This window comes from Doryrhamphus excisus, chromosome 9, assembly GCF_030265055.1.
Source record: "Doryrhamphus excisus isolate RoL2022-K1 chromosome 9, RoL_Dexc_1.0, whole genome shotgun sequence".
Taxonomy (NCBI): Eukaryota; Metazoa; Chordata; class Actinopteri; order Syngnathiformes; family Syngnathidae; genus Doryrhamphus; species Doryrhamphus excisus.
In genome coordinates, this window is record NC_080474.1 from 7,417,502 (window position 1) to 7,444,952 (window position 27,451).

Genomic DNA, 27,451 nt, shown 5'->3' on the forward strand with positions numbered 1-27,451 from the left:
TGAAAACATAGAAAATCGTTTTCCAACTTTGGTATACTGTATGTATGGTGTACATTTGACTTGTTTTATCACATATAAAATCTTACCAATTGGGTAAATTGGTAAAAAGGCATTTTCAGATGATTAATAGAATAGAATGTTGAGTAAAATATCGTTGGGTTGTTTTTAAATTGGGGAACAATGAAAGCTGAATATAGCACGTGTGGATCCGCTGTAGTAGGATGTTCTCCATTGGAAGACACCAAGCATACATACTTTCTTTCATATCTGGACTTAACATAGTTCCATTTAATACAAGGCATCATGCAGGATAGTTTCAATGCAAGACAGACAGAAAGACAAAAACAACTCAGGTGCTGGAAAATGTTTTATTTGCTTTACACAGCCATTCCTGCAGACAACTTCCAAACATTTCAACATGTTGACGACTTCTATTTTACAAATGCTCCTCAAGTGTGTATCACGTCACGCTACATACAAGACGCACCGAATAAACAGGACGAATCCTCATTCAGAACAAAGAATGACATTGCCGGCAGAAGTGATGCTCAGCATCCTACACTTTTCCCGAGGACCTTTTCTTTTGTACATCACCAATTCTTTTCATTCTGCACCAATGTCAGAAAGTACATTGTTATGTAATAAAAAAAAAAAAAAATTTGGACACTTTCCGCAACAATAATATTACCATGCATTAGTCTTTCCACTTTGAGTTAACCACAATATGATGAGAATATATATTTGCAGCTTGGCAATACTAAAGTCTTGAATTGAAAATCGTGACGGTGCACTGACTTGATCTGAATGTCGTTACGATGTGAGCCGGGCTAAATGCACCTTCTGATGTTTGTTCGGTCCAAAGACGAGAATTGACGCTTCCTAATGTGTGATGTAGGATTCCTCCCCACACAGATGCAACACAACAGACTTCCTTGTACACTGGTCTTCTGAGGATGCTTCAGCTGTCGCTGACATAGAAATGGTGCCATCAATATGGGGCATACACCTTTTTAAAAAGTGTTAAGAACTGACCTTGCACTGAAAGTGTTCATGCTCTTTAACATCTGGTCACAAAACGGGCTAAACATTACAAATATATAATATTTCCCATTTAGTTCAACCTTTGTTACGTTCCTATCGAACTCCATATGAAAACGACTACAGACGGGAACTAGTGCAACCTGGAGGAGGCCTGGTCTTTGTGACAAGGCAGGCACAGAGTAAAATAGACAAAAGAACTCCAGAGCAATGGCAGATATATTAAGGCCATTTTTTTTGAAGAATGACAGGAAATAACAGTAGCAGACAGTTTGACTTGCTACCCGCCCTGAACAGCGGACAGTCGGGGCAGCAAAGCAAGACAGTCGTCCATTGTGCCGGCCTTCCCACATCCCGGTGAGGAAGGCCCACTCTTCTTTTCTTCAAGTGTGTTCAGTTTTGGTGGAAATAAAAAGAGTGGTATCCTCACTAGTCCTTCCTTTGCAGCGCAACGGACACCCGGGGCGTCACGACTGTTTTAGACGCTTCCTGGGAGGGCCGAAGGGCGGGCACTGTGCTGACGCTAGGGCACGGAAAGCCTCGGCGACCAAGTGAGGGTGCGACTGGATCATTGACTTCCAGCCGGCGGTCTCCATTATGTCTGTGGCGTGGCTGCAAGTGCAAAGACAAGGCGGGTTAATCCACGGACAAGAGGATGTGCATATTAAAAATCAATCAACAAAAAATAGATGCAAGATACTGCGATCAGACACTTCATGGTGGCTTGCATGCTTTCGAGGTGTCCCGGAACAACAAATCACCAGAAAGGCAAACTTCGCGACCACCCTCCCTTCCATTCCAAACTGGCAAAGGCTCCATTTGCAGGGTTGCTGCAGGTATGAGTCTATTAATAACTCTGATACGAAGATACGCCGCTTCAAAGTGAAAAAGGCAAATCGTGTTCCGTCTGCTTGGGCTAAAAGAATGAATTCTAATGCATCTGCTCGGGGACGAGATAAGAGTGTGTTATTAATCTTGTGTCACATATATCAGCTAATTACATACTTGCTATTCCAGTTCTTTCCATCTTTACAGCCCAGCTGTCTGAGGACACTGCACCTATGGCAAGGAGATAAAAAGGTAAGCATTCAGGGATGGTAAACAGAAATGGCAGCAGAAATTTATCACTGGAGTTTTTTTTTTCTCTGCCCCCGCCTCCCTCCTCCCTTGCAGAGATACTTGCCTGTTGATAAAATCTATGGCTTGTGCTTTGAGCTGCTCGGCACTGTGCAAGTCTGCGAGGATGAGGGTGTCGGCCACGTTCTCCACTGAGAGGCTGTTGCACAAGGCCTCTTCGCACATGACTTTTAGACGCTCCAGAGCATACTGGAAGCACATGGAGAAGCACTTAGCAATGCCACACAAACAAGTGGAGTTTTGTCTATAGTTTGTCTCACCCCACTATTACATTCCATATTCAATATTACATCATCACAACACAAGTCAATTAAAGACACCATTCATACCCTGTCTTTCACTAAACTAATATTTATTTACACCATTCTGTCTTGACTTGCTAACACGTTTACAATGCTCCTCTGCTCTCCAAAGTACTTGTTATTATTGAGGCAGTGCATATACTTATGTACTGTTCCAGGTATCTACAAACCATTTTTGCCAAAACCCAAACTAGTACAAAAATTCAGACTTGCTGATTTGAGTTTGGAAAATAACGTGACACATTAGCAGTTCAGCATTCACAGCCTCGAAAACTTGCTGACTTTAGGTCCAAAAAAGACAATGATGTGATTTTTTTCATGTTTGTCACACTTAAAGGACACAAACTATGCTCATTTTTCATTTTTCTACACCTATTCCAGATGTATTTCCTTTGATTTGTGCTTCCTGCCAAAACAGTCTGTTTTAATTTATTCCAACCCGGCCCGCCTCTAGGCATACCCACTCCACGGTGATTGGTCACACACCCAAAGTGCTTCCTAACTATGAACCATAGAAGTAAGAGGGTGTACACCCCTCTATGACATCACGAAGGGGCAGTTACCACACCTTTTGAAACCATAATAGATCCCCTTTAAATATTTCAGATCATCAAGCAAATCCAAATACTGTTCAATAACTGAACACAAAATGCAGTTTTTAAATGAAACTCATGAAGGGAGGGGAAACAATCTAATCAAAAACCTAATTTAAATTTGTGTGATGTTCTGAAACATTTAAGTGACAGATGTCATACGTCAAGAACTCTCCCGCGAGTATTACCCAATATGCCGCTACCCCCCCCCTTTTTCTTTTTTACATTCCTGCTATCCCCTCACCATTAGCAGTGTTGTGACAACCTACTGTGTCCACTCCTGCCACACCAAACATTATTAAGCCAAGCATCGGCGAACGTATATGCTGTTTGTGGACTGTGGCGGGCGGACTAGCCCAGTAGTACACAGTACACAGTAGTACACAATAAGTCTAGCTTGTGTCTCTGACACACAAGCACGATGGCAAGAGGGTTCACTCTGCATCTGTCTGCGCGCAATGGTTCTATAAATAGAGTGAATGGAGAGAGAGGGCTCTCTTGTCATTCAGCCTCTTTGTGGAGGCGGGGCTACTCGCTACTACCCTACTACCCTAGCCAGCTCCGTGAGCATGGAGCCAGCATACGCCAACATAAATGGCAACACAAAAGCGATTTTAAGGTGAATGTCACAGTGTGGGGATATTTCAGTTTTAACATTCAGTCAAGTGTGTGAGGCACATTGATGAGCGATGGAGTGTTGTGCAGCTGAATATAATAAATAACAACCCCTGTAATTGCAATAGCCCCTACAATGTTGGGAATGTGATTTTCATGTATTATTTTGCAGTTTATTTGGGGTATTTTGATGAAAGAAAAACACTGATTTTCATCAAGGCTTACTTTGTCTGCAGCTGCCAGCAGGTTGTCTGCCATCTTCTCCAGGTTTGGGGCCTTCCCGGTGTATATGAAGCCCATCATTTCCTTGAAAACATCTGGGTCCACATCACTTATATCTACACGGTTCTGGGCGGCGATGACAAAACACAGGTTTTCAATATGAATGAAGGGGACATTTATCCCTAAAGCAAAGAGTGGATTGTTACCTTTTTACTCTCTTCCATTTCATGCTCAAACATCGCATTGAAGACTGGTGACCTTGCTGTCAAAGACGCAGATACAACAGTGATAAAAATACAAGCACAGTCAATGATAACCTTTTAAGAAAAAAAACTAAAACAAAATATACAAAAAAAGAACAATCAAAGAGCACTTCCAGTATGTTGTCAATGTTAAAATGACTGTTAGTGCAGCGTCGTCAACTTTTCCCATCTGACCACAGCAGCTGCTGCCACCATGTCTAATGGACACAAGCTGGAAAAGACAGCAAGGCTTTCAGGCTCCTGCATCCTAGAGCCATTTAGGTCAAGCAGGGCCAGGCAGTGCTCGTCAGACGGATTAGCAGCCACTGCAGAACCAGGCTGCTGCAAATCCAGCCAGGAGTACAGACCCTTGGTCGCCTTTCAAGGTGCTTACGGCTCTGCGAGAGAGGCCATTAAGAAGAGGCATGACATGTCCTACAAAGGCCATTTTCAGCACTTCTCTGTCATGGGGGCCTGCTAAATGCTCTCAGAGCAGCATTTAGAAAACAGGATAAATGATGCCACCCTAATTGATTATCACTGAGTGTGGGCCACACTGCAAATGTGGAATATCTGGCAAAAAAACAAGCTATTGAATCAAACTCAATTTCTGCCAGAGTGAAATGTGAAATAGGTTTGTCACACGTTAAAAGCCCACATCCCTCATGACAACTTAAAAAAAATCATACAGAAGGCAAGTTCTACCAATGTGAAGAGAGGGCAAGCGTGCTGCAAAGTGCTGAAGTCCTTCTTACCTGCCAGGATGGATTTGTGGGCTTTGAACTCCTGCCCTCCCACATAGAGACTGCAGTCTGTGAAGCGTGAACACTCCCAAAGGTTCCCCAGGTCATCAGACAGCTGACATTCTGGTACCTTCAGCATGTTCATATTGGACTGGCCAGAAATGTTCACAGAGTCCTGGACAACACTCACCTATTCAAAGAAACAACATATTCGTTTTTTTAATAAAAAAAAACAACTCATTAGCATGAGAAAAAACTGTAGACAAAAAGATAGCCAAGATAGTAAGACCGCCCAACAATTTCTATGTGATGTCAACTGGGTTCAAGTTCTACATCTGGTCTGAACTGAAGGGTGGCGAGTGAGTCACTGGGCAACATTCAACAGTGATGTCAGAATTTTTTAACATAAGCAGCTATTCACAAATAACCGAGTTGGGCTTGTTTATATGTGTGCTCACAATGACAAGTTTTCATGTGTCAAATAATAAAATATTCATGTAATACAGCTATTTGTTGTAGGATTTGTTGACAGTCACTGCACAAATAAAAACTGCTAATATTGAAGAAATCATGTTGGTTGACAAGGTCTATTTTTAAAAATAGATTTAAAAACCCCCATACTGTATCACAAAAAAAATACTATATACTGTATAGCAGCATACACTACAATGTCACCAGTACCCTATGTTTAGTCTTCATTAGGGATATTTGACCTAACAAACAAAATTACTTCCCCCTCCACAATTATTGTGTCAACTATGGATGTGTACCGAAACCCTGTATCACAGCACTGGTGCCAACGTAAACAAAAACACAAAGTAGCTAGGAGCAGTGCATCATTTTGGCGCTAAACAAATCCCAACTCAGACACCTTCAACAAGTCTTTGAAGGTGATATTGTGTAAGTAACATCTTGTCAGTAATCTGGCACCCTGACAGTTAGTGTGGCACTCTTTTTTAACTTTACTGCCGACCTTAACACACCAACAGCAATGCTGAGTTCCAGACTAACGCACACATTTTGACACTATTACTAATTATAAACAAGATAATTCTCAACATCACAACAAAATTTCTGATCAGATTGTGTGGAATTTTTACTAATTCCTATTGCTACTGGTTTTACTGCTGTGAATATTATGACAAATATTTATTTTATTATTACTAAAGTATTTAAATTACTATTCTGCCCCTAAAATGTGTGTATATATATTTTTTTTTAAATGTATGTATGTATTTATTTATTTATTATCGCTAAGCACGATATCAAAAATAACCATATCATTCATATCAATATAAACTGGATTTGATGTAGCGGTCTCATGTTTCAAGATGGTGTCGTCCGAGTGAAAGCTAGTTACGGCAGGTCCGTATTTCCCACTGTGTTTTTAGTGTTTAATAGTGCTTTCTTTGTACTAGTATTATTTTTTTTCCATACCGACCCCTTAAGCAAGTGTGCAGCTATGGATGTCCCGTTACACTTGTAGCTTGCCTCTTGCTCCATTGTTTACATTCAGGAGCAGCTGCTAGCTTTGAGCACCCCTTCGCTACGCAGAGCGAAATACAGGAGAGGCTGCCCAGCCGGAGTGAATATCAAAAAAGACAGTATAAAGGTTGCTGTATAAAAGACGATATCAACCAGGATTACCTCACAAAAAAGTGTAAGTTTGTCATCAGGTAGGAGACCATTTGCCTCATCGAGGAGAAAATCTCTCCTAATGAACTTTTTGAAGCCCCAGTCTTTGCCTTGGACAAACCTGTAGGCTCTTTGGCTTTCTGCAACAACAAGGAAAGCATGTTCCTTTAAGAAATACAGATGATCATCGTGTTTACATGCACGGCTGTCTGTGTGATGATGTTCTGCACTTACCCATTGCTTTAGTTTCTTCTCTTTTCGCATTCAACAACGAAAACTTGAATTTTGCTCTGACTTCACTTTTTGGACAACTAACAAGTAGTAAATACAATGACAGATAATCTTTGCTTTCATCATCAAGTCCCTTTGGATTGACCCGCAGACACCTGTCAAACACAAGTGGATCAGTACAGCTGCTTTTGTCAAGAAACTCTCCCTCAAGCCTTGAGGGATGAGCAAATGGGCAAATGTCTCTTAAAAACTGGACCATAATTTATCAATTATATTACATATTTTACATTCTTACAGCTACAGCATGACGCAGGTGTATGTGGACCAATCTTAAGACTAAAAAAATACTGGCACCAAGATAAATTCATAAAATCATACACAAAGTATAGTTGCACTGTACATTTCAAACTAAAAGTTTGCAGTTTTAAATTGTATTTAATTTACAAAGTGGATTGAAAAGATTTTGTGCAATTATAACATTTGACCAACTATTTCACAACAAGAATTTCCTGAGACACAAATTTTTCCACAAAAAAAATATACTTTTACAGGAATAAATCCTAGTATGTATTTCTGATTTGTATTTCTGAGTGCACTTTGGGTTTGTTCAATTGTATTTAAAAAAAATTTCAACAAATATATATTTTGTAATATTCTTACTTTAGTCTTGTAATTTTACAACTATTTGCATTGAGATCTCCATTTTTTTCCAGTGTGACTGTCAAGACTCGAAACATTACGAGTTGGAAAAAAGCCACTGACCACTTCATCTTGTCGTTCGGCCCTGAGGAGAAGGTGGAACTCTTCAACACCTCCCCCATTTCTTCTCTGCAAAAGCTAAAGTTGTTTATGGTCCACATGTATGAAAACTTCACCACCTTGACCTTGGAGCCACAAAAAGGAACATTTTTTTTTTTTAGTTTAAAGTAGTTTAAAGTGACATGAGTGGAGAGTACGTAATATAAGAGGTGACATTTTCTCATGGAGACCATGTCTGAAGTGCTGATTGCTCAAACCTGTGTGTAACACCAGCTCTCTGCCACAGGTCCACTTGACATCTCCCCAGGAGGAGGGGGGGTGGGAACCCGTGACATCACCGCTTTGGAGGTAGCACTCTTCTCTTTAAAGCACTGTGTAATTCAAGAAATATAAGGGTCAGAAATTGCATTTGCATTACAAAAACCATGTCTATGAGCAGAGAATATTTTTTTACATGGCTGCATAAATTCATAATGTATATTAAAAGATAAAAAAAGAACCCTATTGTGTGGTAATACATAATACATTTAATGTCATTCAGCAGCATAAACAGATTGATCAGCACCAATTTCCTTAATATTAGGGAACTACACTGATCTTATCTACATCCACAAAGGTCTGAATGTCAGCCATTGTCCAATTCTACTCTGGCAAACTGACAGTTGGCAATCAAGCTAAGGAATTGATAAAGAGTGAGGTAGCAATACGATGTTAGTGCTTATGAGCAGTCAAAAGAGCAAAATGGCAGGAGTTCGCGGCATTGGATGACCAGCCATGTTCGATGACTGTACACTTGGGACTATGGTGCGTAAATCTAATTGTGGAAGGTAATTTGATATACACCTAGATACACACGTTAAGATATTACTCAAAAACAATATTACAGTGTACAATCTATTCAGTTTTAGTCAGATTTCAATGGTTACATTTGCTGACGTTGACCATCATACATTGTAAAATAAAGAAGCCAATTCTACAAAAGTGAAAAGAACAGACGTTCAAGGAAGTGAAGACTGTAATTTACACAAATGGCAAACTTCCTCTCACTGTTGATGTAGGGACAGATTTACACGAATGTTAAAACCAATCCTATTACTGGGTTTTCTGATTTGCATTTCTTTATTTTTCCAACGGCTCATCTTTTGGAAGTGTTTATAGTATACATCTTTATGTATTTTTGTGTGCATTTTTTGTTTTACTGACGCTATTTGACAACATTATGTTTTTTTATTATTTATCATTTTAACAGAATAATAAAGTGGCAACCTGGTGTTTGTGCACTTATTTGATCGTCAGTTCAAATCTTCTATTTCTGATTATCCATCCATTTTCTATGCCGCTTATCCTAGGGTCGTGGGTATGCTGGAGACTAGCCAGCCAATCACAGGGCACATATAGACAAACAACCATTCACACTCACATTCATACCAATTTGGAGTCGCCAATTAACCTAGCCTACATGCTAGCCACTCATCCACCGTGCTACGTCTATTGCTGATTAAAAACTAATTCTTTTTTTTAAGGTTACATTCATTGATTAAGTAAAATTAAATAATTAACAGATTAAAATCATAAAAATAATTGTTAGGTGCAGGTCTAGACAAAAAACACGACAGTAAGGAAGTGTAAGAACGTGGAGGAGTGCAGTGTGCAGAAGGTTACACATGACACGGTCGGTAAATACATGCACGTGCTTGAACACACAGTTAAGTTCCAAATCTGAAAATTGCTAATATTTTATGGTGTTATATTTCTAAGTAAATTATTTAGATATTTATTATCAATTAATAATTACTAAATAATATTTATTTATATTGATGTAAAACAACCCTTGTGTTTATGTTGTGGTACGGTTGTTTAGATTTTGAGCTGTCACAAAAGCAACAAATTTGTGTCAAAATCAAGCTATACTTGAATGTTTTCACAAAGCATCTCTCTCTTTTTTAGTTAGCAACTGATATTTTCCCGAAACGTCCATATGTTCTTTTGGTGATTACTAAAGAATGAAAAAAGGTAGAAACAGACTTTTTCTGATGAAAGGGTCTAATCTTTCTTTTGGTATGTTTTATGTTTATACAACCATTGAACACAGTATTCTGTGTGTCTTGAAAGGTCAGTCAAAATGGTCTAAAATGGCTCTTACTGAAAGGGTTGTTTTTTGAATAATGGCTTGGACAGAATGGGTTAAGAGTGATGGAAATGCTGGGTGATTTTCCAGTTTGCAGAACATGAACAGAGTCAACAAGTCAAACATTTTGACTCAACACGTGAGTTACAATTAATAAAATACAGCTCATAAGAATCTAAAGAGACCACCTCATTCAGCATCTATACATATATGACAGCCATTCCATTACAGTGTCGGATGAATTACACAGTCACAAAGCAGAGCTGTTTGAATTCTTGGGCATACTGGTGGATAGCATTATGAAATGCTTGCAGTGGTTGGACACGGTGGACAACCAAACCAATACTAAGTGACTCACATCAACTGTGCAAATCTTGGGTTGGCGAAGTGCGTTCACACTGTTCCAGATTTAAATTGGCAGTTGCTTTGCAACAACATGGCGTCTTCCAATTCACATACACCGGTGTGATTTTCCTTTCTATGGCAGAATTTTTCAATCGGACCTATTGTGATTTTTCCACTTCTACTGACTGTTGTCAAAACGCTCAGTTTCAGAGGGCATTGTAAAACTGTTCTTTTGTGATGTCACAAAGGAGCAGGCGTGATGGTTCTCTGCGCGCTCTGGCAGGAAACGTGCATTAATGTCGGACAAGGAGTTGGAGAGAACCACAGTGCTCACCGATGTCTGGAACAGGTAGTCCCGTAAAAAACATACAGTGAGCACATTTCCACGACCGATGTTTTCTGTAGTTAGTAAACGCGGCACCCTCATGTCCGGCTTCTGAGCTCCATCGCACCAGCGGTGCCTACGTTACCACTCAAGTTCATGCATGATAAGTCAGGGGTCTCCAGCCAGTTGCACCTAATTACTTTTCAATTAGCTCTTGTTGTAGTGACAAAGTTTGGGAGTGTGACCAACCACAGTGGAGTGGACATGTGGAATAAATTAAAACAGACCGTGTTGGCGGGAAGCACAAATCCAAGGAAATACATCTGGAATAGGTGCAGATTCTGGGAGATCTAAAATGTTTTCTGTTCGGGTTCGAGGAGTCCACAACTCAATAAGAAAGGGTCGGAAAATAAGCATCATAAGCATCTTTAACAGTTGCAATGTGGAGATTGCAAGGTGACAAAGTTCATCCAACTGTTATGATCAACACAACCGCTTTTATGAAAGGAGCCAGGCATGTCTAGCTCCTGTATTTACACTTCTAAACTCACATTTAACTCGTATTTGGATGATTTTCACGCAGCCGATGAGTGCGATTGGGCAGGGCGAATGGCCATTGTGATTTGTTTGTGTGAACAGATGGTTGGAGTTAAAATGTATGTTAGGTAATGCTATTTATTTATTATAAGCACAATGTAACCAGAGCAGTTTTAAGATGACCACTGAAGATGTGAAACCTTATCAAGAAGTAAAGTTGACTAGCGCTGCAAGCTACATTCTGTCTGACTGCATAGAGCAGAAGTCTCAAAAACAATAACTTCCAACATCAAATTAAAAACACAAAATGAATGCAGACTCAACATTGGTATGAGCCTTGGAGTCTCTTTTACAGATGATCACACCGTTGTTTGATGTGACTAACAGGGAGCGAGTGTGCTGGCATGACTTAACTTCCAAACAGAGACATAATACCATCACAGCTCACCTTGATGTATTTACACACATCAGCATTTGGAAACGACGACAAATGGCCAAAAATATGAATCTCTTTGTGGCAGCATCAGTTATATACCTGTCACTTGGTCTTGGAGCACACAACTGTGATGTGTTCAATGACCACTGGGAAACACTCGGCAAAACATAATGACGCAAAACAATACAAACAAAAACAATGGGCTTTTAACAGTTCTTATTGCCAAGTTAATATGCATTTACATATTATTTATTGTTGTCATTTACAAAACAGCTTTATTTTTTTTAAACCATTGCTTGTCAAAGCTCTCCACTGCATGATGTTATGAGACGCCTTGTTTTAGGAAACTGGCTGTGAGATTGAGTACAATGGCAGAGTTCTAGCTGGAATTTCAGTATATGTAGGTGGGTTCCAAGTAAGAGAGCTGCCAGCGAACCCGGTGTTTTCCACCGGTCACCTTGTCCGTAGGATTATAAAGGTGGGGTATTTGCTTTAGACTTGGGACTGCCACGCATATTCAACAGGCGAGTGTTCAGTGATTTGGCTACATTAGCTGGCATTAGTTTGACTAGTCTCGAAAAAAATAACCATATTCCATCAAGTGTTTGTTCTTCAACTGCCTCGTTAAATTAAAGCTCTTTAACATATTTCCATGGCAAGATATTTTTCATGGCATGTTTTGCAGGGTGCAAACTTTCTATCATGCTTACAAATGACAGGCAGGTCCACACTGCAAACATGACTGTTTTTTTCAGTTTGACACACCTGCTCATAGTGAAGGAAAGGAAGGTGTGCAGGACACACTCACTAAAGCCTGCATGCTGCAATAATATGAGATGTTTGGCTTTTGTGATTGCAGTTGTAAGGGCATTAATGGCCATATGCCGATCACATGATTTTTCACAGAACTCGTCCGATTTTTATCGGTGGCCGATCAATCAGAGCATCTTTAGTCTGAAGCCTTTCTGGATGACTGAGTATCTCCATAAACCAGTGTTCTGAACTGTTGGTCAAAATGGTTGTATATACTAATGACTTTATATATACACTAATGACTTGTTTGTCATCGTGCTGTTATTAACATTCTTCAACTTTTTACAAGACAACATTACGCAAATGGGCATCAGTTTGTAGGAGAGTCTACAGTCCCTGACAAAAGTCTTGTCGCTTATCCAAGTTGTAGGAACAACAAATAATAACGACTTGTAGTTGCTCAATTGGAATCAGAAATGACTTATATGAAAGGCAAAGCCCTCTAGATTATGCTTTTTATATCAAAATAAAGTTTTGTACCATTCATTGAGTTTTATCATTTAATTAGGACATAAAGGTCAGATTTTGCTTGGACAAAAGTCTTGTCGCATACAAAAAAATGTAGAAATAATACATATACTTAATTTTGAATACACAAATATGCTACAATAACATCAGAACATAAAGTCATTGTACCTTGGAAAAAAGAATTAATATTGTGTATGGCTTCCATGAGCTTGGAGGACTGCATCCATACGTCTTGGCAATGACTCAAATAACTTATTGATGAAGTCATCTGGAATGGCCAAGAAAGCAGTCTTGCAGGACTCCCAGAGTTCATCAGGATTTTTCGGCTTCATCTTCCAAGCCTCCTCCTTCATCTTACCCCAGACATGCTCAATAATGTTCATGTCTGGCGACTGGGCTGGCCAATCCTGGAGCACCTTGACCTTCTTGGCTTTCAGGAACTTGGATGTGGAGGCTGAAGTATGAGAAGGAGCGCCAGCCTGCTGCAGAATTTGCCCTTTCTTGTGGTTTGGAATGTAATGGGCAGCGAGAATTTCTTGATATTTCAGGCTGTTGATGTTGCCATCCACTCTGCAGATCTGTCGCACACCCCCATACTGGATGTATCCCCAAACCATGATTTTTCCTCCACCAAACTTGACTGTTTTCTGGGTGAATCTTGGGTCCATGCGGGTTCCAACAGGTCTTCTGCAGTATTTGCGGCGATTGGGATGCAGTTCAATGGATGATTCATCAGAAAAATCAACCTTCTGCCACTTTTCCACTGTCCATCCTTTCTGCAAGCTGTGGGCCTTGGCAAATGCAACACGATTTTTTTGTTTCTTAGCACTAATTCGGCCATGGAGACCACCGCGTGAAAGAATTCGACAAACAGTTCTAGTAGATACAGGGGTTTCTGGTGACCAGTTCTCATGTAGCTCCGCTGCAGTTGAAAAAGGGCTGGCCCTGGACTGTCGAAGCAACAAACGGTCCTCTCGAACAGTTGTTTTACGGGGTCTGCCTGACCTGGGCTTGTCATGAACATCACCGGTTTCTTCAAATCTTTTTTTTTATCCTCTCCACTTGACGTTTGGACACATTAAAGATGTCTGCCACCTCAGCAGCAGACTTGGTCTTCAGGCTCTTGATGATCAGCACTTTGGTCTGTGGTTGAATCTTTGGCATGTTGTCAGAGGCCAGGTTGCACTTCACATGAAGGTCTGGTGTGCCAGGGATCTTTTTATACACACCTGGGAATGTGTTAATTACAGTATTTGTCACAGGTGAAGCTCTAATCTGTGACTGGTTGAATCATTTAAAGATACGACAAGACTTTTGTCCTTGCAAAAACAGATGTTATGGGCTTTAACAAGCTGTGAACATCACTACACTCTTTGATGATTTCATTTTTCACCCAGTTATTAATGTGAAAGCCCTTGACATTAAAATGATCAATTTATTGAAACAATTGATTGATTAGAAATAAAGTTATATGCCATTTAAGTTACTATGTCCTTATGCGACAAGACTTTTGTCAGGGACTGTAGATAACATTTGAGAATAACAGTCAAATGTGAAAAAAAAGTTACCTCTCAGATGTTGTAGTATTTACAAGGTGCTGTGTGGCTAATATTTGACAGGATATTTCATGGCCCCATCTTCATATTCCAGTCTACAAGGGAAAAGGGGCACATATTAGGCCTTGGAAATGAACATAGCATCCCTGTGTGAAAATAAGATACAATAGGGCCTTTGCGTTTGTGCTCGGGTCCTAATAAAAGCTTTTGTGTTACTAGGGCATGTCAGTTGTATGACTATGTTTAATAAGAAGCCAGCTAAAATAAATGCTGTGAAACCAGTCACAATCATTACTTAAAATAACAGACTGCATGTCTACCCAGCTAATGAAGGCTATGAATACGCTGCATAATTGGCTATTATAGCATAATGTGCTTATATTTAGTACAGGCAGGCTCTAAAGTTATTGGTTCGTACATTTGAATAACCACAAATGAGTCAACAAAGTTTGACTGCCTTCTTTTGCCTTTAGAGAAGCACAAAATGTGGTATTTTTTAGATAAGTGCTAAACGAACACATCCTTTTGACCTACATTGAATAAACCATACTACAGAAGCTGTTGAAAAGATCAAAACAACATCAACAAAGTGTCAACATCATATTCAAAAGCCATAATAGATGTCGTCCAGCGTATCTACTGGCATCAATATCCGGAATGCACAACAGTTCATTTCGCGAAAAATGATCCCCATGAAATACTACGAACACTACAATGACGACCGACTAGCGTACTTGTACTTAATCCAAACTAGCATTTAAGTTCTCACTAGCAAGGCTAATGTTGGGATTCCTGTTAGCTATGAAGCGCTAATGCGGCTAACAACAATCGGCTAGCTTGACACTCAACATTTAAGTCTACGTTTACCCTCAAGTGAACAAGTCACTATACATCCGTATCGTCGAAGCGCTGAAAGCTAAGACTGTAATCCCGGGTAGAGTACTAATAATAATAATAATAACGTTATCGCTGACCTAGTATAAAACAAAGGGCCTATGCAGGTCACTGACAAGAATGCTAACCAATCAAGCTAACATAAGCCCTCACGTTTCGGTCCAATATGCTGGTGGGAAAACAACGTCGGCTAACTAGCAGCTAGCCGAAGCTAACCTGTGCACTGACTGCCAAAAAAGTTCAAAAATACATACTGACGGCGTACCTTTAACTTTCATACTTCCATGTGTATCGAGTAAGGTGTATAGCTTTGTGCCACAGTCGCTCCTTTCACCATCCGTCACTTTGAAGTCTTTTTCACTCAGACTCTTCGGAAGGTTTCTTTGTCTAATTTATGTCTGTGCTAGCTTACATCTGTCTGCTTGATCTGGCCGATAGCTTAGCCGGCTGGGCGGCGTGTATACTGCGCACGCGCGAGTGCAATGCTAAAACGCTGTTTAAACAATATTTTTCCTTAAAATAAAAAAAAATAAACACACAACCGAATTTGAAACGCAATCATCCACACGTTAAAGTACGCACATTTATAGTACTAATATCTTCCATTTCTCTTACCTCGTTCCGTCTAACTTTTAACACTCGTTGCTCACGACGTGTCAAAGAAGGCTTTCTCGACGTCAAACGGTAATATGACATCAGGTTCACACATCCTTAAAATGTTCTTGGCATGACGCTATCTCCAGGCAAACGCCCTACTTCCAGACATGCACTTAAAAATATCAGAAGTGCAACCTACTATTAAGGACGACATCAATGTAATTACAATCACATAACTTATTTATACAATTATTTTCTCCATCGGTCCAAATTTGGCTATGTTAATAGCAACTAATTTATGTGATCTGGCATATGCAAAGGTAACCATGTGAAAACAAACAACATTAAAAAAAAAAAAATCTTGGACACCATTAAAAATGTTCCAGTCAATTTGGCACCACCAGCAAGAAGTACAAAGTACTTATGTTGAGGAAGTGTGCATGGGAATGAGATTCGTTTGTGTACTGTGAATGTATGCTGATTTTCATTCATTCATTTTCTACCGTTTTTTCCTCACGAGAGTCGCGGGGGTGCTGGAGCCTATCCCAGCTGTCTTCGGGCGAGAGGCGGGGTACACCCTGGACTGGTCGCCAGCCAATCACAGGGCACATATAGACAAACAACCATTCACACTCACATTCATACCTATGGACAATTTGGAGTCGCCAATTAACCTAGCATGTTTTTGGAATGTACCCGGAGTACCCGGAGAAAACCCACGCATGCACGGGGAGAACATGCAAACTCCACACAGAGATGGCCGAGGGTGGAATTGAACCCTGGTCTCCTAGCTGTGAGGCCTGCGTGCTAACCACTAGATAGCCGTGCTGCCATATGCTGATTTTACGAGCAAAAAAAAAGTGCTTCCTTAATGAAACTTAAAGTTTGCCTCTAACCATTTATTGCGCCACTCAAATATTATTATAATGTAGTTAAGTATATGCTTATATTTCATGCTTATATCATCACATACATATTAATTATTACACACTTAGTGTGAATCGGTATCTGCAGCCCTGATCATAGCATAAAAGACAATTACAATACAAACTGTGACTTAATGGAAATAATGAACATGATTTCAAAAGAACAATAGTACAGGTCCTATAAGCGAATTCTATGATGACAAGAGTACTCAATTACTGGAGCAACTCCACTTGAGCGGCACTCGGCAGGCTGAGTGGCCACCCAGCAAGTGGAATTCCAAAGGAGTGGAGTTTCACCTGTGGCCATGTGTCCCGGGTTGCTCTGGATTAGATGGTTGGCACATTGGCACCTTGAAACCAACACCACAAATGAATGAGAGCCAATGCATAAGCGAGAGGCACAAACACCATACAAATACACCAGTGGGATGTCCGTCACACTGCCAGCAAATGCTGTAACCAGTCAGTGGAACATCTAACATCAAAGTAAAGAAGTCTGTGTGGACCATATCATATCAAGCTTTGAGCAGGCAACAGTGGAAGGTCATTCACTTGTGCATCATGTGACATGAGCATGTTACAGGATTTGTAGCACTCAAGGGTTACATAAATAAAACAATATTTTCCACAGTAATGTGCTGTACTTGGAAAAAGTTAGTTTGCTTGTCACATACACTTATTATAAGAAACATTAGGCTCTATCCTTAGCATTTAGATGATGGAATGGCTTGAAGTGGTTGAGAAATGTGGGGTAGAACGCAAGAATAGAACCAGCAACCAAGGGATTGGAAGATGACCAATCTACCACTGTAAAATAAGTGGAATATCATAGTAATGTAAAATGTTAAATAATTTTTCACCAGTAGTTGAACCCATCTAGTTAGTCCATTCGTTTTGGAAGGCCAAAAATAGAAGAATTTGAAATGTTCATTCATTAATTTTCTTCCGCTTATCCCAGGGGTGGGCAAACTACGGCCCGGGGGCCACATCCGGCCCGCCAAGTGTTTGAATACGGCCCGCCCGTTCTTTCCAAAGTATTTCATTTAAAGTCAACATACAAGCTGGCATCATGGCTTCAGCCATGATGCCAGCTTGTATGTTCAATTTCGTTATTTGATGCGGTCTGTTGTTTACAAAGTGAAAAAAGGGACACAAGCACATAATAATAATAATAATAATAATATTAAATAATAATTTTATTCTTATTATTAAATTATAAATTTATAATGCACTTTACATCAAATAAATGATCTCAAAGTGCACATATAGCAGATTGCATAACACTTTTACAGATACAATAATTTAGTTATTTGATGCGGTCTGTTGTTTACTAAGTGCTCCTGAAAAAAGGGACACAGGCACATAATAATAATAATAACAAATAATAGTAATATAAAATCATAATAACAAATAATATAAAATAATACTAAATTTATTATTCTTATTATAAATTTATAACGCACTTTACATCATTATAATAATAAAAATAATATAAAATAATAACAAATAATATAAAATAATAATACATTTATTCTAATTATTATAAATTTATAACGTACTTTACATCAAATAAATTATCTTAAAGTGCACATATAGCAGATTGCACAACACTTTTACAGATACAATAATTTTGTTATTTGATGTGGTCTGTTATTTACAAAGTGCTCCTGAGAAAAGGGACACAGGCACATAATAATAATAATAATAACAAATAATAATAATAAATAATAATAATAACATAAATAATAATACATTTATTATGATACATTTTTAACGCACTTTACATCAAATAAATGATCTCAAAGTGCCCATAAAGCAGATTGCATGACACTTTTACAGATACAATAATTCCAGCTGGACTGTTACGTGTAAAATATCGAGTCTGGCCCCCCGTCAATTTTGTTAAATCAATGCGGCCCGCCAGTCAAAAAGTTTGCCCACCCCTGGCTTATCCTCACAGAGGGGGTGCTGGAGCCTATCCCAGCTGTCTTCGGGCGAGAGGCGGGGTACACCCTGTACTGGTGGCCAGGCCAGCCAATCACAGGGCACATATAGACAAACAACCATTCACACTCACATTCATACCTATGGATAATTTGGAGTGGCCAATTAACCTAGCATGTTTTTGGAATGGGGGAGGAAACCGGAGTACCCGGAGAAAACATGCAAACATGCCAGAGGAAAGGCATATCTCCCAAGGGGGGAATTGAACCTAGCGTGTTTTTGGAATGGGGGAGGAAATCGGAGTACCCGGAGAAAACCCACACATGCACAGGGAGAGCATGCAAACTCCACACAGAGATGGCTGAGGGTGGAATCGAACTCGGGTCTTCTATGTGTGAGGCCTGTGCACTAACCACTTGAATTCACACGGTGTCCTCACGTCCGGCTTCTGAGCTCCATTGACGCCTCTGACAAAGTGTATCCGACAATGGGCGCCATGCCTCGGGCAGGCAAGGTTGCCACACATCCGGCTTCTCCTGACCTCCACCGCACCAGTTGTGCTACGTTCGCACTCTGAGGTCAGAGCTCTCCAACCAGTAGATCATGAGCTGCCAGTAACACCCAATCAGCTCTCCAAAGACTTTAATCATCTATTATCAACTCCTATACCCACTATATTAGAAAGTGGGTTGGTTCATAGTTAGACAGCACATATGGAATAGGTGCAGATTCTGTAAAAGCTAAAAAGTTTTCTGCGCTGGTTATTGTGCGTAGCTGCTCTATAGGAGTCCGCAACTCAACACAAAGGGTCGAAAAATGAGCATAATAGGCCCCCTTTAAATGGGAAAACTGTCACACAAAAAACAAATAATAATAATAATATTTATTTGGGGCGGCACGGCGGTCGAGTGGTTAGCGCGCAGACCTCACAGCTAGGAGACCAGGGTTCGATTCCACCCTTGGCCATCTCTATTTGGAGTTTGCATGTTCTCCTCATGCATGTGTGGGTTTTCTCCGGGTACTCCGGTTTCCTCCCACATTCCAAAAACATGCTAGGTTAATTGGCCACTCCAAATTGTCCATAGGTATGAATGTGAGTGTGAATGGTTGTTTGTCTATATGTGCCCTGTGATTGGCTGGCGACCAGTCCAGGGTGTACCCCGCCTCTCGCCCGAAGACAGCTGGGATAGGCTCCAGCACCCCCGCGACCCTAGCGGTAGAAAATGAATGAATGAATGAATATTTATTTGTATAGCGCTTTTCAGAGTACTCAAAGACGCTTTACAGTAGAGAAATAAAAATAGAGTTGAGTAAAAAGTGTTGAGTAAAAAGAGTAAATGATGCATTAAAATACAATATCCATACATTCATTCAGAGCTAAAACAAGGCTAAAAGCGGGGCGGGGCACAGCAGTCAGGTATAAAAGGTTAGACATTAAAAACGGATTTAAACAAGTGGGTTTTGAGTTGTTTTTTGAAGGTGGGAAGGTTGGGGCAAGCACGGAGCGAATGGGGTGAGGGGCAACGAAATTTGAACTTTTTTCAAAAGTATAGCCAACATGTCCTGAATGAGCTGAACATTTTGCCATTGGATTGGTTTGAATTGGTTGAGAAATGTGGGAGGGGTTAGCGGACAAAAATGAGGCGGAAGAATAAGCCGAGGAATAAACCAATGAAAATTCATTCATTCATTCATTCATTTTCTACCGCTTTTTCCTCACGAGGGTCGTGGGGGGTGCTGGAGCCTATCCCAGCTGTCTTCGGGCGAGAGGCGGGGTACACCCCGGACTGGTCGCCAGCCAATCACAGGGCACATATAGACAAACAACCATTCACACTCACAATCATACCTATGGACAATTTGGAGTGGCCAATTAACCTAGCATGTTTTTGGAATGTGGAAGGAAACCGGAGTACCCGGAGAAAACCCACGCATGCACGGGGAGAAACTCCACACAGAGATGGCTGAGGGTGGAATTGAACCCTCGTCTCCTAGCTGTGAGGTCTGCGCGCTAACCACTAGACCGTTGTGCCGCCCTCCGATGAAAATTGTTGTAGAATTTTATATGTGTTAATTTTACATGTATACATTCTAAAATGATGATGTGTTGTGTTTCTACAGTTTGTGCAGTGTTCCTTTATGAATATCACTTGTTGCAGCTGGCTGAGTGTGCATTAATGTAGCACCAAAATGAGGCAGGGATAGCTAATACTGCTGGTACGAAGGGCTCCTGGTAAATGAATGGTACACTGTGACACTGCTGCATTTCTTTGGCAAGTGTCCATGCAGAAGGATTATTTTCTAGCATGCATGCACTGGTCTGACCATAATATTCATCCTGATTGTCTTATTTGCTTGCCCCTTTTGTGTCTACAAAAAGAGCATTCAGGTGAGCCTCTTCACTTGTCATCACGGTTTTCCACTTGTGCTCAGCTCATTGGGTTAAGTGGGTTTGCAACGAATTGATGTTCCTTCAGTGCAACTGATCATGCTGTGGGTGTCAGACACCCACATTATCATCAGGTCCTTATTCATTGTCAAGTTTTTGGATCTAGTCAAATTTCTGATTTCAGATAAAAGAGTATGAATTTGAAGCAGTATCTCCACGCTCTTGCATGTATGTACTTTTGTATAGAACATATATGGAAAACTTACTTTGTGATGAAAACCCAATTCTCAGCCAGGGTTGGCATTGTCTTTTTGGGGGCCTCTGATGTTTCTCGTCTCGCAAACACAAAGCGGCTTGGGTTAAGCCATTCACTGAGACAAGACTCTATAATGGCTCCCTGTAGGCCTGTGATAACTAATTCCCCTTCAGATAGATGGACAGTGTTCTGTAGAATGAGCGATAAGGGCTCCTCTGCTCCCATCAGTCTGCATTCAAATGGGTCTGCATTGAATGTTTGTACAGTAGCAAAGATAACCAGTTTGATCTTGGTTAAATATATTGTAAATGTAACATTTTGATATGAAAGGTAGATTTGCTATCACAGGGATGATACATTGACCTGTCTTGAAGTCGAGGGGAGGAAAGATAAGCCCACCAGACAAAAAGACGCAGAGATGCTAATCGGGGATTGAAATCTCTTTAATTTAAGGGCAAGGAGACTTTACTGCATATGTCAGCAGACAAAAGGCAGGTAGGCTCAAGATTGCATTTTGAATTATTTTAATATGAAATGGCATTCGTGAGGTTCAGGTGATCACTTGGCATAAGTTTCAACCACAGATAGCTCATCGGATTCTATGGCTTAGAATTTATTGTACGGGCCAAAACTAGCCATTTTGGCTTGGACTAGTTATTTTGGGTCAAATTTAGTAGACCAAATGAATCCAAATCAAAATCATGGATACTTGACACATGGACAATGTCAATTTGCAAAGCATTTTAGCCTACACTATACTGTAGGACAGGGGTCGGGAACCTTTTTGGCTACGAGAGCCATGAAGACCAGATATTTTAAAATGTGTATCTGTGAGAGCCATATACATTTTTTTAAACATTGAATGCAATAAAATGTGTGCATTTTTATGTAAGACCAACAGTTTTAGATATAATGGGCTCCAATTACGTAGACGAGGCACATTACCCCACGCCAAGGGGGTGTGGCCAGCACACTTTTGTGAGCAGCGCAGTGTCCAATAATAAATCAATTACTTGCTGCCATTAATGCAACTTCTGCTGCTGCATGGTTTTGCACCGTACTCAGTATATTTCATTCTTTTGGCCATCTTTGCCAGAAGGCTTGGTTCTGCAGCTTTAGCTAGGTGACTATTTGACTAAAGGAGGAAAGTCTACATTTACATGTTGACATCTCAATGACCGAGGTAGACTACCGCATTACCCAGTAATAATAAATAATAATCGAGTTTTGGTGTTTGACCTGGAAAATATCATCAGGAAAGATAGATATGGTCGGCCGTATTGCAGTAGAAAATAGATGGATGGATTAAAATGCATAAGAAAGTTGTTGATTTTTTATATTTTTAACAGTGATTTCTGTGATGTTTACTTTAAAATGTTAGCAAACATACATTTTTATTGTGGTAAATGCTTGAGAGCCAGATACAGTCATCAAAAGAGCCCTACCTGGCTCCCGAGCCATAGGTTCCCTACCTCTGCTGTAGGAGATGGGGGACAAATTTTGACGGTCACAAAAAAGTAAACGTTAATAGCTCCACAAGGTCAAAGCTTGATCATACTTGAAAAAATGACACCCCGAAGTCATGCAAAGGTCACTTACTGAATTAATCACATGAAGAACGGGTTATGTGGGGGTTACCTGCTACTGGTGTTTACAGCACATTTCATATAAGCTACATACAGCTACTTCTACAGTGAGTTAAGTTTGTTATGGATGATGGAGAAACAGCATCTGTTTATTCGTCAAGTTAATTCATTTTCTCCTGCTTTTCCTCACAAGGGTTGTGGGGGGTGCTGGAGCCTATCCCAGCTGTCTCGGGGTGAGAGGCGAGGTACACCCTGGACTGGTCGCCAGCCAATCACAGGGCACATATAGACAAACAACCATTCACACTCACATTCATACTTATGGACAATTTGGAGTGGCTAATTAACCTAGCATGTTTTTGGAATGGGGGAGGAAACCGGAATACCCGGAGAAGAACCACGCATGCACGGGGAGAACATGCAAACTCCACACAGACATGGCTGAGGGTGGAATTGAACTCAAGTCTCCTAGCTTTGAGGCCTGCGCGCTAACCACTCACAGCCCGTATCCTTCAAGGTGTTCTTTCATTCATTAATTTTTTACTGCTTTTTCCTCACGAGGGTCGTGGGGGGTGCTGGAGCCTATCCCAGCTGTCCCCTGTACTCTGGACTGGTCGCCAGCCAATCACAGGGTACATATAGACAAACAACCATTCACACTCACATTCATACTTGTGGACAATTTGGAGTGGATAATTAACCTAGCATGTTTTTGGAATATGGGAGGAAACCGGAGTACCCGGAGAAAGGGAGGGTGGAATTGAACCCTGGTCTCCTAGCTTTGAGGCCTGCGCGCTAACCACTCGCAGCCCGTATCCTTCAAGGTGTTTTTCTTATTATTTTCTATCTTACATGGTTCTACTTGTGGATTATCGTAGGGAGTAAGGCAGCAAAATGAAATCTATATAAGTCTAATTAGCCGACCTTCAAGAAGTACTAATGTTATTGGACACTAGAATTCAATGGCCTCCGTGATGAAGACTGATACAGACAGAAGTTATAAGCTGGGAGAAAAAGGCCACAGTGACAAGATGAGCCCCACTGACCTTATCAGAACCCGGTCATAGTGAGAAAAATTGAGTCTGACATTGAGTCTAACTCCGTCTTCTCTGGGTTTTGGAAATAAAGTCATAATACAAAAGAAAGACAGTAGCAGAAAAGCTGGAAGATTCCAATTAAATGTGATTTGGATCTACTGTAAGTAATAAAATATATGCTAATGACCAAATTCAGAACTGATGAAAGTTGTTTAAATGTATTGTTCCTCAATGTTCCTTCACTGGACACATAAAATGCGTTAACTCAACGTGACATCTTATATTTAATTGGAAATAAGGAACATCAACGGCAGTTTTTTTTTACCTCATTGAGTGTGTGTTAAGACAGCCTGTCAAGGGGCTGTGTAAAAATAAACGTCTATCGTCATAATTGCAGTGTATGGCAGCCTGTCTTGTTCGCTCATTGTATTCTCATCATTTGACTGCTGAAGTTTACCACAAAGACAGGATTTAAAAACATGTCATTTACGGCAGCTTTTAGCTGACCTGAGCGGATGAAGTATTATTTTTATCATTTTTTTAAAATGCAAACAAAAAAGCTGCATGACAGAGATGGGTGGTACTAAACATTTTAAATTGGTATCGATGACACATTAATATCACGTGAATTAAGAAGTATCAAACCTCTTTGTGGGATTCTGTTTTTGTTGAAAATTTCCACCACAATTTTGTCCAGGCCAGGGGTCTCAAACTCAATTTACCTGGGGGCCACTGGAGCTAGGGTCTAGGCAAGGCCAGGCCGCATCAGTTTTAAAAAAAAAAACAAAAAAAACGCATTTATTAAAAACAGAAAAATATAATATACAAACTTTTTCAGTTCTTTGGTTCTGATTTTCTACAATAAAAGCTCTGATAAAACATTCCACTGTTCTCAAATATCTTCATTTTTATTTTTCTGCACAAAATAAGATGAAAAATAAATAAACAAATCAAGAATAAAGAAAATCAATCAGTAATAAATAAATATAATAATAATAATAATAAAACGGCAAATAATAAAAACCTAAGAAACCACATATAGTTGGTGGGTAGCCAAATTATTTTTTTCAGATTAAAATTAACAAAGCATTATTAGAGCCCTGTAGACATGACAAAACACGACTATAGTCACATTTATACTCTTTTTATTTACAACATATTGCGCAACTGCAGGGTCTTGAGACACATGCTAACTCGCAAACTAGAGAGCTAGCGACCTAAACGGTAGCCTTCAAGTTATTTCCTTTAAACTTAAATAGCCAAAAACTTACCACTTCCACACGGAGAGGGAGGATAACTATTAATAACTATTAACAGTTATTTAACATGAACATTAATCAAACGTAATATTTTTTTCTGGGTACATGATACCATACAGTATCCATATCAAACTTGCGCGGGCCGCACTAACATTAAACTTTCATATCATGGCGGGGGCCTCAAACTAGTGTCCTGCGGGCCACATTTGGGCCGAGTGTTTGAGACCCCTGGTCTAGGCTATCATACAATTCATATTTATATTAATTTTTACCTTTTGGTATGTTAACTAAAGACAAAGGTGGATTACTCCTAGCATTGCTTTTTTATTCAAGCACCTTAGATCACACACCCAATACCAAATCTCGTGATACAGTATCCTCCAAGGCAGTGACTGTCAACTAGTGGGTCAGGACCCAAAAGTTGACCTTTTTTCAGTGGGTTCCTGCACTTTTTGTGAAGAGTGTTGTCTATTAATACTCTAAAACTATAGGTGGCGACAACATTCTGTCGAACTATTTGAAACCCTTAGAAGAAGACCAACAATGTTTGTTATTAGTTCACTGCCATTACCATGTTGAATGTGTCAGTCATGTCTCTCTAAATTAATGCTTGCTGCACAGTGGTGTGAAAAAGTGTTTGCCTACTTCTTATTTTTTTGCCACAATTAAAGGTTTCAAATCATCAATTTTTCATTGAAAAGTTTATTATTAAAGGAGAATATCTAACTGTGTGGAATCGTGATTGGCCCCTAAACCTAACCTGGGTCACCCTTAGCAGCAACAACTACAATCAAGCGTTTGCAATAACTTGCAATGAGTCTCTTACAGTGCTGTGGAAGAACTTTGGCTCACTGATCTTTGCAGAATTGTTGTCATTCAGTCACATTGGAGGGTTTTCCAGCATGAATCGCCTTTTTCAGGTCATACCACAGAATCTGAATAGGACTGTTCTGGGCATGACCTTGACTAGGCCACTCCAAAGTCTTCATTTTGTTTTTCTTCAGCCATTCAGAGGTGGACTTGCTGGTGTGTTTTGGATCGTTGTCCTGCTGCAGAACCCAAGTTGGATTCAGATTGAGATTTTCCTTGATTTTTTTGGGCAGACTGCAAAATCCATGGTTTAGCACAGCAAGTATTCCAGGTGCTGAAGCAGCAAAACAGCCCCGGACCATCCCACTACCACCACCATATTTTACTGTTGGTATTATGTTCTTTGCAGTGTTACTTTTACATCAGATGTAACGCAACACACACCTTCCAAAAAGTTAAATTTTTCCAATAAAAAAAAGTTGTCCCCTCTAATTCTGTGTGGAAGTGGTAAGTTTTTGAAGTATAGAAGAAACAAATTTGAGGCTAACTGGTAAGCTTGATAGCTTGTGACCTCGCTAACTACCGGCTGTCTCAAGTACCTGCGTGTTATAAACAAAGAATAATAGGAGTGTCAAAGTGGCTATAGGGGTGTTATTTCAAGTCTACAGGGCTCTAATGTTTAAAAAATATATTTGAAAAGCCACAAACAGGTTTTCTATGCTCTTTCTATGGTTTTCTACAATGAAAATATTCAATTTATAAACATTGAATCTTATATCATGGAAATTCTGGAACCAATTAACTGCGGATCTACATATCTACCAATTGATTTGTTTTACCAGCAGCAGTAGAAAGATATGCTTTAGGAAATGGAAGTCAATTTAAAGACCAAATGCATCATTTTCTAAACATGCACATTGTTATTATGTCTTACTTTTGCACACATAAACACATCCTGACACCCAGAAAATCATATTCTGTTTGAATAATATGTAATGTGACAATTCAAAACTACTCTAGCAAAACGTTTAATGAGCCAGATATCTCCTGTGTCATCGACCAGATTTTAATGCTCAACGCAAAATTAACTGTGAAAAGAGAGCAGGAGGGTTTGTGTAATGACATGCCAAACAAGATGAAATTGCACTCGCATTCCTTTTTTTCCTCACCAAAGTGATTGTCTTTCTTCCAACCAATCTTTGAGTCTTTTCAAGATTGTGACAGGGTTGATTGTGTTGCATGAAGCAGATGCCCTGTTACCAGCATGTCCATGGACAATTATTTCCATTCTTCACAGCTCATCCATTCTTTATTAATAATGTTGCATGGTATGAAAATGAGGGAGCAATTTAACCAGATGATCCTTTTTTTTAAGAGTGTGATTATCAAATGAAGCGTGATGTTCGTGAAATGTTGTATAACAGTAATTGCATCATTAAAGAATTTGATGACAAATAGATCATCATCTAGATCATCATCAGGGTTATTTGCCTGCTCCTTTGGTTTGGGGAAAGGGTCCTGACTCGGGTCAGGAAGAGTTTGGTGACCCATGGAGCTAGACTTTCAGTGGTTCTGGCAAACCACACAGTGCCTCAGAAAGGAGTAAGCAGTGCCCGGGCCACACTGTT

The 27,451-nt window shown here is 40.0% G+C and overlaps 1 protein-coding gene across 2 annotated transcripts; it reads right to left on the reverse strand.

Moving 5' to 3' along the window:
* Positions 1–354: 354 nt before the first annotated feature.
* spopla (speckle type BTB/POZ protein like a) lies at positions 355–15,698 on the reverse strand. 2 transcript variants are annotated; one of them, XM_058082774.1, is made up of 12 exons: positions 15,635–15,698; positions 14,138–14,220; positions 7,775–7,888; positions 7,521–7,642; positions 6,762–6,913; positions 6,540–6,667; positions 4,905–5,082; positions 4,114–4,169; positions 3,911–4,033; positions 2,222–2,364; positions 2,044–2,097; positions 355–1,650 (listed from the first exon to the last, which is right to left on the reverse strand). In XM_058082774.1, the coding sequence occupies exons 3-12, from the start codon at positions 7,850–7,852 to the stop codon at positions 1,506–1,508; spliced, it is 1,179 nt and encodes a 392-aa protein (XP_057938757.1). In that variant the 5' UTR covers positions 7,853–7,888; positions 14,138–14,220; positions 15,635–15,698; the 3' UTR covers positions 355–1,505. The 2 variants fall into 2 exon arrangements, with proteins under 2 accessions (XP_057938757.1, XP_057938756.1); XM_058082773.1 differs by lacking the exon at positions 15,635–15,698 and adding an exon at positions 15,285–15,492.
* Between the last annotated feature and the right edge of the window lie 11,753 nt (positions 15,699–27,451).

Excerpts from the sequence above, each read along its gene's own strand:
- spopla (XM_058082774.1), bottom strand. The coding sequence starts at position 7,852 with ATGTCACGGGTTCCCACCCCCCCTCCTCCTGGGGAGATGTCAAGTGGA. Across the intron at positions 5,083-6,539 it reads AACTTACACTTTTTTGTGAG|GTGAGTGTTGTCCAGGACTC; the intron begins GTAATCCTGGTT and ends TTCTTTGAATAG. Across the intron at positions 4,170-4,904 it reads CCACAAATCCATCCTGGCAG|CAAGGTCACCAGTCTTCAAT; the intron begins GTAAGAAGGACT and ends CGTCTTTGACAG.